This window comes from Haemaphysalis longicornis, unplaced genomic scaffold (genome assembly GCF_048455015.1).
Source record: "Haemaphysalis longicornis isolate Haplotype H1 unplaced genomic scaffold, Haemaphysalis longicornis Haplotype H1 scaffold_7, whole genome shotgun sequence".
Classification (NCBI taxonomy): domain Eukaryota; kingdom Metazoa; phylum Arthropoda; class Arachnida; order Ixodida; family Ixodidae; genus Haemaphysalis; species Haemaphysalis longicornis.
This window is the reverse complement of record NW_027526422.1, coordinates 165,484,618-165,497,779: the sequence shown is the minus strand read 5'-3', so window position 1 is coordinate 165,497,779 and position 13,162 is coordinate 165,484,618. Positions and strand designations below refer to the sequence as shown.

The window sequence follows — 13,162 nt, the reverse complement described above, 5'->3', positions numbered from 1 at the left end:
CGTCTACGACAACGGTGACACCCGTCCCATCTAGGAGGCTGGCGTCGGTGTAGTAGAGTTCGGGTTGTGGATCGGTCTTATTGATCTGCTTCAAGATGGCCTTAAAACGAAGGATTTGTCTTTCGTTGTTCCTCTGCGGATGCATATTGCGGGGTAGAGGAGCACTGAAGATTTTACCCCGTATCTAAGGCTCCAGTTGTCCATACGTGCTTCCCTTATATTGGCTGGTTGATTTTGTGCGAGTTCCTCCTAAGAATGTGTTGCGGCGGTATCTTACAGTGCCTTTGCTGAGTTACACGTGGACACACCGAGTGCGATCTTATGGGTCTCTCTTAAAAGCACCTCTATGCTTTTGAATGGAGATTTGTTCAGATGTTTGTATGGCAAATGATAATGTATCCTGGAAGTGATGAGAGCTGCGTTAAGGCGAAGGACGTCAGCTTCCGATGACCCCGCTGCTTGTTCGTATTTCTTCGGAGGAAGTGCATCACCTGATTTCCTTGATCTAATAGTTTTGAGACTGAATGGTTGGCTTTTCTGTTGTTTTGTAGTATTAATCCGAGTACTTTGATGTTCGAACGCTGTAGTATTGCTCTGCCTTGCCGCTGCACCTTCATTTGGGCTTGTTGTTTGCTGTCGTGTGTAGTTAGTAGGAGAAGCTCTGATTTTTATGCAGAATAGTCGAGGCTGCCGCTGCTAGCGTAGCGCTCTACCTTTTGGGCCGATTGCTGAAGTGTTTCTTCGACTTGTGCTGGGGAGCCTTTCGTTGTGCATATGGTGATATCGGCATATTTTGCATGCTTGATATCACCGATGCGGTTACGTTGTGCTCGTAGGTTCTTCATCCCGATATTAAAAAGGAGCGCTCTAGTTTTTGACTTCTTCCGTCTCGTCTCTGCGCTGTTTTTAGAGTGAATAATGTGTACCCAACTAGCCCAATGTCAAGACTTAGTAAGGTAAATAGGAGGGGCGATAGTACGAAAACCTGAGGTGTGCCATGGTTGGAGGCTTTCTTTGCAGAGGACTCTATTGGTCCCAATGTGAGTGTTCTCATCCGGTCACGCAGACAGCTCCGCACACAGTTGTAAGTTTTTGAGTCAGAGTTTGTTTCCTGCAAGTTGGCCAGTATTAGGTCATGCGAGACATTATCAAATGCCCTCGAACGGTCTCAGTCAAGTACCGCTCTGATTTGAGCAGTGCGGGGTTCGTCGAATATATCCTCCTTAAGTTGGAGAAGGTGGTCCTGCGCCTAAATCCTCTCTGTAGCCAATGATCGCGTGCGGAAATGCGTTCATGTCCTGGAGGTACTTGGTGAGTCTGATTATTATTACCTTTTCCATGACCTTGCTCAATAAGGACTTTATTGAAATGGGCCTTAAATTGTGGATATCAAGTTTTTTAGATGCGAAGCATCTCTTGCTCGGGGGGATGTCCCGCGTCCGTGCCACGTCCGCAGCGCCTCTGATGATGATTGTGGCAGGATGCCCGTAGGGATTGGCCAACCAAAAAATCCATCACGATATAGCTTCGCATTCAACCACCGTTTCAATCTTTCCGTAGGGGAACAGCTGAAGAAGAAGGAGCAGAAGATTAGATGCGAAGCATCTCTTGCTCGGGGGGATGTCCCGCGTCCGTGCCCCGTCCGTTGCGCCTCTGATGATGATTGTGGCAGGATGCCTCTAGGGATTGGCCAACCAAACAATTCATCACGAGATAGCTTTGCGTTCAACCACCGTTGTCATCTTCCCGTAGGGGAACCGCTGAAGAAGAAGGAGAAGAAGACAAAGCTGCGAAGAGGAGGGCGTGTACGTTGCTCTCAGCCGGTGCACCAACGTCAACAACCTTTACCTCACCAACGCGAACGGAGACTACCGATTTTATCACAGAGACGACAACACCGACAAGAACATGACGAACGAGTTTCGGCGCTTCGAGAACTACCGCCTACTCACCGTAACACAACAGTACTTGCGTGCCCTTGCCACCGGTGTAGACCCGGACGCGGAATCCCTCTGGCGCTTCTAAACACCAGATCACCCAACATAACCGCAACACAAGAGAACCACACGGGACCCCCATGATGCTTCGCATCCTCATCAGGGTTCCCCACAGGAAGATGGTGTAATTTTTTCCTTGCTTAGGTATTAGTATGACCCGAGCCGTCTTTTGTGCTTTCGGGATCTCCCCTTGTTCCTTGACTTGATTCTTGACCGCTGCAGGGCGGGCATAGTCCTCATTCAAAATATTAATGATTAGTTGCATTGTATTCTGCCCGGTCCAGGTGTCGTGTTGCGTTTCGTGAACTCCAGGACAGCCTGTATTTCCTCGATGGTAATAGGACCATTCAAGCATTAAGATCGTTTGCGTCTACTGCACAGCCTCTATATTCCGGGTCATCTTTGGGAGGTAGGTACATGCTGTCTAGTTCCTCCAGAGCCTGCCCCAGATATTTGTTTTGTCTGTGTAGAAGGCGAGTTATGTCTAGATTTGTTTGTGGTGGACTGGTTTGGCTGTATGACGCTGTGTAAAAGTGCCCATGCATGTTTGGCGCCCAGGTTGCCGTTGAGCTTCTCGCACAGGTTATGCCAGTTGGTATGCGTAAGCGCCTCTCCATAATGATGCGCTTCTTTGGTAATACGGGCAGTCCTGAGGTTGAGTCTTTATTGTGTTTTTGTTTTTTCAACTTCTTTGCAAGTCCATGCCGCGCTTCCCATAGATATAGAGGATGGGCGTCTACATTGGGCTACTGTTCTTTGGCTTGGACTTCTGTGGAAAGTTTGTTCATTTTCACTTGCAGTTGTCCTACCCACAGGTTGAGATCCTCAAGGGGTGTTTCCTGACCTTCGCTGTGCCGAAATGTGCGCCAATTTGTCAGACAGGTGGACCTTCTCTCTTGCTTGAGTCCTCGAATACTTAAGGGAGTCCCCATAATGATGTGATCACTCGTTAGTGTCTCCCATGTGTTCGTCCAGCGACACTTGTAGGCTCCCATGTACAGCGTTAAGTCTGAGTTGGTATCTCCTTCGACTGAGTTGCCTTCCCTGGTGAATTTGTTGGCATTGTTGAGGCTGTTATACCCAGTGTTGCAGATCAGCGTTTCCAGTTTCCTTCCCTTGGCGGTAGTTTTCGTGTACCCCCATGCAGGGTGTAGTGCATTAAACGCCCCAGCTATAATGCTGACGGTACCCTTATGCGTAGTCTCCAAAACGTTGCGTGGTGCAGCACTCTTCGTGATAGGGCTGCACCACGGAGACGTGCGCTTTTCGTCACAGCATACCCTTCCAAGCCTTGCTGTACGAATGCATTGTCAACGGATCAAGGTTCACCAAGGCAAGGAATCCCGCTAAGGATTTACTTTATATTTTAATTCTCACGTTTTGCTGTTAAAATAAAAGAGGTTCAAGAAATATGTGTTTACTTGTGTTTAAATGGCCGTAAAATTATAAGGAACGAATTTTCGAACGGTTACTGTGGATGCTCGTTTGATATTTTTTTTTATCCGGGAGAATAAATTTGCTTTTATGAACAGATTCAGCGCTACTGACGGAACGCGAGGATGAAACAGTGCATTCAGCAGGGCGAAATCTGCTGAAAAGTGCCCAAATGAGTCTAGCTAAATTTTGTAGCGCTACTTACGTTTCCCCGAAGGAAGGAATTCTGTGTGTTTCGTTAATAGCCATGCGGGTTTGCAATTACACGGCTATTAACGCAAAAAGGCCTAGCGCGAGCACCGACCACGCTATACACTGCAGACGGCGTGGTCTCTGGCGTGTTCCTGCGTCACGTGCCAGCGCGCGCCGGATCCACGCGTTTCAGCGTCCGGCGTGTTCCAGCGCCCAGGGTCCTGCGCGCTCCAGCGTTTCCGCGTCCGGCGTATTTCAGGGTTAGGTAGTCCCATAATCAGGCATTCGCTGGAAGCGGAGCTCCAGCGCCACTGGGTTTTCCGATAGGGGTGTGGAGCGCGAGGGCGCTTTTTGGATGCCACACAGGAAACAAGAGTGTAAGGGAGGCAGGTAGAAAGATGACGCCTTAGCTGCACGTGCCGTCCTTCTCGTCCCCCTTCGAAAGACGTTCCTGTCACTTTTATTTCCGCCGACGCTGCTACAGTTGGGACGACGAGCCCCGGAATCCCAGGTAACCACCGGAAGTCTCTGATTTCACTCTTTGTAGAGCCATGTGTGTGAGTTCAAGTGACGCCGCATCGGTAATCATTGTGGGCGTCATTTTCTGGTTCGCAGTCCAGCCACCTATGCGGCGTGGATTGGAGCACATTTTATTTTCACCACAGGAACAAATTTCACCGCCGCGGCTGCAGGGCAGTGCCGTATGTCCACTTGAAATCACCACTGCACGAGACCGTAGTCCTCGGGTATCTGAGCGAGATATTTCACAATGGGGGCTCAACAAGACCAGATGGGCGCACGTACATCAGCAAAATTATATCTTGAATGCGCACAGCCGATTGGTGCGGACCATTTCGGTGCACAAATAATGCAGCCGATTTAGCGCCAATCACGCAAAATAATCGCGATGGTTTCAATGAGCGGGTCGGCTCACGAAAAACTACAGAGCACGACGAGGCGTGCGTGTAGAGAAACTGCAGAAGACCGAGAAAGAGTGACTTCAGTACGCGTAGTGCATGCACTGTTAGCAACCTCCACCGCCTCTCACCTATAACAATTTGAACGGAAAAGCGCAGCACAGCCACTCACACTTTCCCTGGCCGCGTATATGTAAAATAAAATAATGGCCGCAATGAACACATGCAATGGGAGCAGATGCCCGGCGGCCGTATACCACACCCTCGGTCACCACGTCTTCTTTCCTTTTCTACAGTGAAACACCCCAGCGAGCGACCGCCTAAAGTCGGTAACACCACCAAACAGGGAACGGGGAGAGGCGCAGTTTCCCTTATCTGATTTTGTCATCCTTTTGTTAAGTGGCGTAGCGGAACAGCTGAATGGGTGCGACTCGTATATGGCCGTCTCAAGTCGAGTTCGTTATCAAAACTCGCTTGCCCGACTGTACTTGCAAGTACTGCACTCACTCGTGAGTACGCGCAATAGCAAATAATGCACTCCAGGGTACTGTACGCGGAAGCACAGTACTCACGAGTACAGTTCGTATGGGTACAGTGCTCGAAGGTACAGTACTCACGATTACAGTGCTTATGAGTGAAGTACTAATGAGTACAATACTCATGAGTGCAGTACTCACGAACACTATACTCCCTAGTATGCTCATAACGTGTGTTAGAACCAACGTCTGTTAGTAACTAGCTCGTCATCGTACTCAGATTTATAGGGAGGGGTCTGTACTCACATATACTCGCACTCACTCGCGAGTTTGACTGCAAATGAGTGCAGATTATTGTACTCACGAGCGCACACGCCGACGTATAGTTACGTATGCGAAAGACCTTGGGTACAGAAATACCGGATGCCGCCTTCGTCGCTTCGCCATAATAAAATTGAAAGAAATGTGTCCACCATTCTGTGTATATAAAAAAAGTCACTGTGAATGAAAAAGGTAACACGGTGTGGCAGAGATCAAGTTCTAGTACTCCGGTCTCTTAAAGTCCTTGAACCGAGAACGTACAACACGAAGCCGCTTTTGTCTCTTTAGTCGCTTGTTCGTCACTCGAATTTTTGGAAAGTCTGAAAACTTTTTTTGTCAGAGGTACTCAAACAAATATTTTTGTTCGGCCTCAATATTTTTTGGCTGAGTGATTCCACGAGAAAAAAATGCTGTAGGTGATGGAACCGTTTGTCGCTATTTCAAGAGAGTCGAGCAACAAACTTTTTTTCCTTGAAATGGCACTGACCTTATTTATTAAAAATAATCATATATGAAAAGGGGAAAGAAACCCACAGTGTATCGTTCAGAATAAATAGAAACCCGCCGCGGTGGCTCAGTGGCTAAGGCGTTGCGCTGCTGAGCACGAGGTCGCGGGTTCGATTCCCGGCCGCGGCGGCCGCTTTTCTGATGGAGGCGAAAAGCAAAAACGCCCGTGTGTACGAGATTTCGGCGCACGATAAAGATCCCCAGGTGGTCAAAATTAATCCGGAGCCCTCCGCTACGGCGCGCCTCATCGCCTGCGTTGCGTCGGCGCGTTAAACCCCACAAAATCAATCAAATCAATAAATAGAAAAGATGACGGGAAAAAGCCAATTTTTTGTAAAGAATTTGCACTGACTATGCTACCATTTGGCTGTATTTCTGTGTCACAATCCTACTCCAGCTATTTCAATTCTGTAACGAAAACGTCTTTTTTTGTAACACTGTTTTGAATATAGATGCATCTGTGGGCATTGCTAACAGTGGTATTGAGAATGGTGGCGTGCAAGAGCATCAGCAACCGGCAGGCACCAAACATAATATTTATCTTGGCCGACGAAGTGGTAAGTATATCGTCAACAGATACACAGTGTCTAAGTATACATAAAGCAGGAATCCTGCAGATTGCTTAAGATACATCTCAAAGCGTCAACGCTTTTCGTTGTCAAAACGAAACCTTTTCTGCAGAATTAGCAGGCTTAATGGAATGGGTTGGGCTAGAGGTAGTCCCTCGTAGCGTTGCATGTGATTGCTTACCTACGGAAACTACAAACACAGATTTAGCGGAAATTGAATTTTATTAAAAATAAAACGAAAGACACAGTGGAGGAAACCAATCTTCAAATCGCCAAATAATTTTGTTCAGGCTGGGAACGTTCCCAACCTGCAGCGACATTCAATGACTAATTTTCCGGACACGTTTTCCGCAAAATTTTGAATTCGTATTCTTAAGCAGGGGAGATAATTATTTCGGGGATACGGCATTCATGTATTTACATTGAGAACGCTGCACATTAGTGCAGAGGCTAGTAGCCACACAACGTTGAAAATCGCGAGGTTGTTGGTTGGCGGCACGTACGCAACCATTAGCCTGGCACGCAAGAATGGAAAAAAGGAAGCTTGAAAACGTTTTCCGTTAGCAACAAAAATTTTCTGGGTGATAAAGCCTGCATACATGGTATGAAAACGAAAGACTGGTGATATTACCAAAACATTCCTCACTGGTACTTTGTGTCACTTTCGAGACTTTTGTTTCTCCGTCCTATGATTTGAATTTCTTGGACTGACTTCTTTACTGCTGCGCGAGGATTGTACTTTCCGCGCTTTCGTTTTTCTATTATTGGCGCGACCTAGCAGAAGCAATTGACTCGTACTACACCATACATATTCCTAATCGGCGTTCGCGCTGCTAGGATGAACCTATTCTATCCGCGCGTCGTCACCTTCACATGTAACAGGACAGGCAATATGTTAATTTTCATTCCACTGATCCGACGTGTGGAGTTACATGGTGGAAGAGCGGTCATCTTATATACTATGAAGCCAGTGTTCAAACAAAGTGAAAACCTGAGTTTTTTTGAGCTACAGTTTCTGGCGAGGCCATTTTCAGTAGGAGGCAACATTAACGGTTTTTTTAATATTAGGGCAAAATGAGCTCCTGAAAGGAATTTTGAGAAAAATAAATGAGCAAGCACAGTCGTTAGATTGCATTCTCAACGTTATCTTTGCCAAGGATAACTTTTCCGCGTATAGTGGGAAGCTCACAGTATTGCTGCAATGTTTCGTGTTCTGGACACCGCTATTTAAATGCGTGTCAGTTAACGATTATTCCCTGGGCTTTAATCAACAGAGATACTGCTATTACACCGATTGTTTCTTGCCCTACCGGCGAAGAGAAGCGTCATCTCTTCAGCGTCAGTGGGTTAGAGCGGCGCCTTTGATTATTAAACTCTTCCAGTATCGCGTTTACACACTATCCTGTTTGTCTGCATTTACATTTTTATTTTATCTTTTATTTTACCACATTTTATCTTTGCTTTATCCCCACGCAGCTCGTTACAAAACATGGGTGCAGATTGTCAAAACACGCCTGCACCCTGCTTGAGAGCGCTTCTGGTTTCATCTGTACTTTATCATGGAAGCCATTCACCGCGACTGATAAAGCTGTCCGAACTGGCAAGTTTTGTGCACGGCCTCTCTGCCGCTTCCGGATGGTTTTTTTTTTGGAATCTGCTGGAGAAAACCGCAACACCGCTAACAAGGCCCCGGGCCACCTGGGCAATATATGATTCATCGCTTTTCGCATGATCAGTGCGGGCGCTGCGTGGATACGAACAAGACACGTATATTCCTCCAGTACGATTGCGAAAATATCCTGTGCGAGGAATAATTTCCCTCAACAGCGGAGTTATTCAGAGCGCCATGTACGTGTTTTTGTAGCTGCAAGCCTGCCTCTGAGGAGGATGCAAAATTTCCCATTCGCCGCTTTAACAATTTGTGATGGCATATGTATTTTGAAAAAAAAACGCAATAACTCGGAGCATACCTGCAGAAATCTTTTTAGGTTTTTTCAATGAGCGCGTTTTACAGAGGCATAAAGAAACATATAGGAAGGGTATTCTCAAAATGAAGAACTAAACTACAACATGCTTCATTACAACACATTTCTCAACTTTTCTACTTGGCGAAGTTTCTTTTCGAGAATCCTGAATCACATAATGATATTCACGTTGCAGGGCTGGGATGATGTCGGCTTCCATGGCTCGACGCAAATACCAACGCCCAATCTTGACGCCCTAGCCGCAGATGGTGTCATACTCAACAATTTTTACGTGCAGCAAGAATGCACACCGTCCAGATCGGCGCTTCTTACCGGACTTTACCCTATTCACACTGGTGCGTGATTTCCCAAATTATATTAAAGCAAAAGCACGACTACTTTAATTGCATGAATTTCTCTGACAAAATACAAATCCTCAGTGAAGCCGTCACCATCATTAGGGGGCAATTTTGAGATCTTCCCGGTTAGTGGAAGCGAAACTGCCCGCCTACCCCCTCATGTTACGCCTAACGTTTTGCTTTGGTATCTCAAGTGGTCATTCGGAACCTGTCGCTCGAGACTAGATTACTGTTAGAGCTGTCAAACCTTAAGAAATAACATAGTCGTACCATCGATGTTGTTTGGATGTCCCCAGCCATACAAACCGAGCAGAAAAAGACACAAGAACAAAGAGATAGTAATCTTGTTTTCACGAGCACCTCTTAACCTAACCAAGTCACACGTTCAGTGAAACTTGCATGATGCTCCGAAACCATTGGCACATACACGCAACCTCTAATAAATTGCCACTTGTAATACGCCCTATTACCTTAATTTATTTAACAAGTCAAAAGGCTCAACCGAAAAAATATTTTTAGAGCGCAAAACCAAGAAAAGATGACAGGAAAAAATTGTCCAGTACTTTGAATCCTTTCCGAGTTTTCTCCATTCTATCAAGGTATAATAACCTCACTGAGTATATTATATTCGGGGTGGTGTCTTGAAACAGAATTTATAAGGAAGGGCATGCTGCTTTTGCGATGCATTCACCCGTTGGCGTCGCCATAAGTCTGTGATTTGCTCTCGTGCGCTAGATTTAAAAAGTAGCGTGAACCTTCATACAGGGACTGCATCCACAATGCGGTACACTGTCAAAGGAAACAGGACAGCCCATGATCTAGGCGCTCCTCGAAGAGCCGACGCCGCGAAGGGGCGAAAATCGGAGACTGCCGGCACATGCTTACCGACTGCACGAGGAGGGAACTGCCGCAAGGCGTCGGCTACGTTGCTATGCCGTGCCGCTCAGCATACTATAACGGTTCGCACTCTAGTCTCCACGTGTGCTAGTCTCCGCATGACTTGTTATCTTACAACGGTTGAATATGCGAAAGCCAGGCTTCGTAAACATGATGGTCATCCAGTATATAATCCATGCCTTGGAGGGCCTTTTGATAATATGTAAAAGAACCTTGTGCAGGCTGCTAGCTGGGTGGTGCCATCGAAAGCAGTGAACAGGTCGGCTAGCGCAGTGAATATAGATGTGGTATAATGGCGATGTGTTGGAATTATTTTAATGTACGACCATGAATACCAAAGAGAGAGAAACAAAGGAATAATTTGTATTAGAAATGGATGCTCCGAAGCCCTAATGCGGAAGAGGGGGGCAGACAGGACGCTAATAATATCCTGCCACAATACAATGACGTGCAGCAGCGCGACGCAATGCCGCAGCGCAGCCTAGGACCTGCGCATCTCATACCCGTTTACTTCATCTTACTTCCGGACTAGTGTAAAGAAAACAAGAGCCGCACTGGCGTCCGTGGTCGCAAGTAGATCTGGCTTTCTACGTGGGCTCCTCCCTCATACAGCTACAAACTGCTTTTCGCCATCGACCCTGACTGTACCTTCAGGGTGACCTATGGTCTCAAGAAACACAAAGGAGAGTTACGCTCCGTACTCCGGAACGTCCCCTAGATCCAAATTCGGCGCGTACTTGTTAGTTTTTTTTACGTTTTTACAGCAACATCTACTTTGTTTTGCTGGACAACCCAATTACGACTTGGTTTTTCTCGGAGTGAGCCAATTGAGAGTTTTTGCATTAATACGCATGTCTGATTTGCTTATTTTGAATGCGTGTCTCTACCGTAGCAGCTCAGTGCGGTACCACTGACCTAGTGGTTTTATCGTCTTCATAAGCTTCCTTGTTGAAAACAACCAATTTTTCGCAACGTTGCGCCTTCACTCCTGGTTGCAATTTTCTAAAGTCCTCGTGGTACTTTCCCGTTAAGTATGTTTATTGCCAAAAAACATCGCTTGCCTTTTGCATAATAAAATACCGATGAAATAATACACAGTACCCCTATTTCACGTGCTAATTCAGAATAACAGGAATAGGTTTATCCTACTGACTGGTGCTTTTTTCTCTTGTAAGTCATTGTGTGCAAAGTCTTTCATTGGACAATTCTACCTTTATTGTCAGCGATATGGGGACATACCACAAGAAGTCCGTGATTTCGCATGCTTCGGGGAACATTTTCCCATGGGAAGTTTGTAGTTCTGATGCATACTTACTAACAGCGCGTACGGACGAAAGATAATGCAAGGAAGGCGATGGGACCCTCTGGTGACCCTGTTATTTGCTACAGTGAAGACATTGGAAGCAACTAATAATACGTTCAGTTAATTAAGCTCCCGACAATTGGGCCTAAAGATGCGTCTCCTTGTTACACATTAGTGTGGCGCACAACTGTTGCTAGCTCCTAACGCCCCAGTCGCACCTAAGTACTCCATAATATTTTTTTTAACTGGCGGAGGCATCTTGTGTATCTTTTGTTCAGTGCTGTTCAGATTGATCACCACGCTTACGACGTACATTGCATGTTAAGCCTGTGCGGAGTATGCTACAGTACAAAACTTCAACTGCAGGATAACTTCTCCCTGTCCTCCTGTTTTCGAAGAAACTACTAAGTGACGGGAGATAAACTAGCCCCATTAAATAATTTTTGCCATCGCGCCTTTGCACAACTTGAACACGTGCACTGGCTTTAAAAGCTCTTATTCCGTTTCTTCGAACAAAGCAACCAAATACCTAACATTCCCACCTTTCGTATCCAGTGCGTCGCCTTCATTGCCCTTCTGCAGCCATAACAATCTGTAGAACCTGGTACTTTAAAACCTTTTTCCCTTGGAACCCGTGACCTTAAAACCTGTTACCATAAGCGCTTTGATTGATTTTGTACCAAAAAAGTTGGGATGCATTTTTGTTTACCTGGCATGCAATGCGCATTTTATATTAACAGGTGCAGTAAAGAACACTATTCAAATTCTGCATAGCTCACCTATTTTGAAACTTTTATTTGCTGCAGTGGAATAGAGTGGGGCATATTGAGTACTTCTTATCGCTGAACCAGAAAGTATTGCGATAGCTTTCACTTGTGAGGACTTTCATTCACCACGAGCGCACTCTTAGCCGCGTATTCACGGCACTCTTGCATTTTTATGTAAAACGTGACTCACACAAAGAAGGTTCGACGCATATTGGGCGCAAAGATATTGTCTCAGGAAGAACAGTGTTCTCAACTGTCCTTATGTCTTCTCAATTTATTGAATGGTCGATACAATACATTTGGGCTCAGGGGATTAACCACGGCAATTCGATTTTGCCAATAGGTGCGCTTTGGTGAGTTGTTAATCCATCTTAAGTACTACAGGGCAGCGAGAATGAAGAAATCAAGTGAAGGCACATGAGAAGGACGCGTTCCGTGTGTTCCGTTACAGCACTAATCTTTTGTGCCTTCACTTTATGTCTTCTTTCTTGCTGCCTTGTGGTATATAATTTGTGCGTGACACAACGCCTTGTACCAATCTTGTTTCCTTCGTGCCACAGGTACCCAACATCACGTAATTATGCCGGCCGAACCTTGGGGCCTTCCCCTAGAGCACAAGCTTTTGCCGCAGCACCTCAAAGACCTCGGCTACGAGACGCATATAGTAGGAAAGGTGAGTCACATTTTCAGAGGAAACATTTTCTAGGCAGTTTTAATTGTATTGTTATGCGTCCGGCTCCCCGCATCAATTGCACGTTGGCTCTTTGATTCTATGCGAGGTTGTGTAAGCGAAGAGAACTTACATAAGGAGGCAATCCTCCCACTTTAATTCCCCTCTTTAATAAAGTAGTACCCGCTACTAGACTTTTGTAAAGCACTAAAACAACGCACAGTCGTGTTCCTGCTCATTGTAGAATCTTTATGATTCAATTTTTACTCCGCTGCTGACGAAGAAAAAGAATTGTTTGTATACAACCACTAAACAAGGTATTTCTTTTGGTAAAGGTTGTTAGGGTTGGGTTGAAGGATTATTGAAGGACATATAGTTGGTACATTGACATTCAATAAATATTACCTACCGAAGGAGGTACCAGAGTGAAACTCTGTCGGGCGGACGTCCTGTAACACCGTTATACGGTACGAAAATTCTAAGAGGTGTAGCAGCATTTGATTTCGGTGGTACAAAAAAATATACGATATAAAGCGAAAGCATGGCACAGAAAGAAAAAAGCGTTGTACAGGGTTGCTTGTGTGAGTTGTTCAGGCGGCGTACAATGCTTACTTAGTAAATACAGCACACTGATGCAATAAGTGCCGTCTTCCAAAAAGCTCACAAATTTATCGCTTTTTAATCTACAGTGAAAAGAACCTAAGGAACGAGACAATCAAATTTAAACCGGTGTTGTGTTGAGAATGCAATGCCTGAAAAGAGAACTGTTTATTTGCCCTAATTGGTGCG

At 45.8% G+C, this 13,162-nt stretch overlaps 1 protein-coding gene across 2 annotated transcripts in view; it reads left to right on the top strand.

Annotated features, from left to right (window-relative positions):
* LOC144145438 (arylsulfatase B-like) overlaps positions 1 to 13,162 on the top strand; it is a 54,595-nt gene that overhangs the window by 8,237 nt on the left and 33,196 nt on the right. For both annotated transcript variants that reach the window (XM_077677059.1, XM_077677058.1), the window contains exons 2-4: positions 6,297 to 6,401; positions 8,574 to 8,733; positions 12,264 to 12,376. In XM_077677059.1, coding sequence (XP_077533185.1) covers positions 6,297 to 6,401; positions 8,574 to 8,733; positions 12,264 to 12,376 — 378 coding nt within the window. The remainder of the gene's footprint in view (positions 1 to 6,296; positions 6,402 to 8,573; positions 8,734 to 12,263; positions 12,377 to 13,162) is intronic.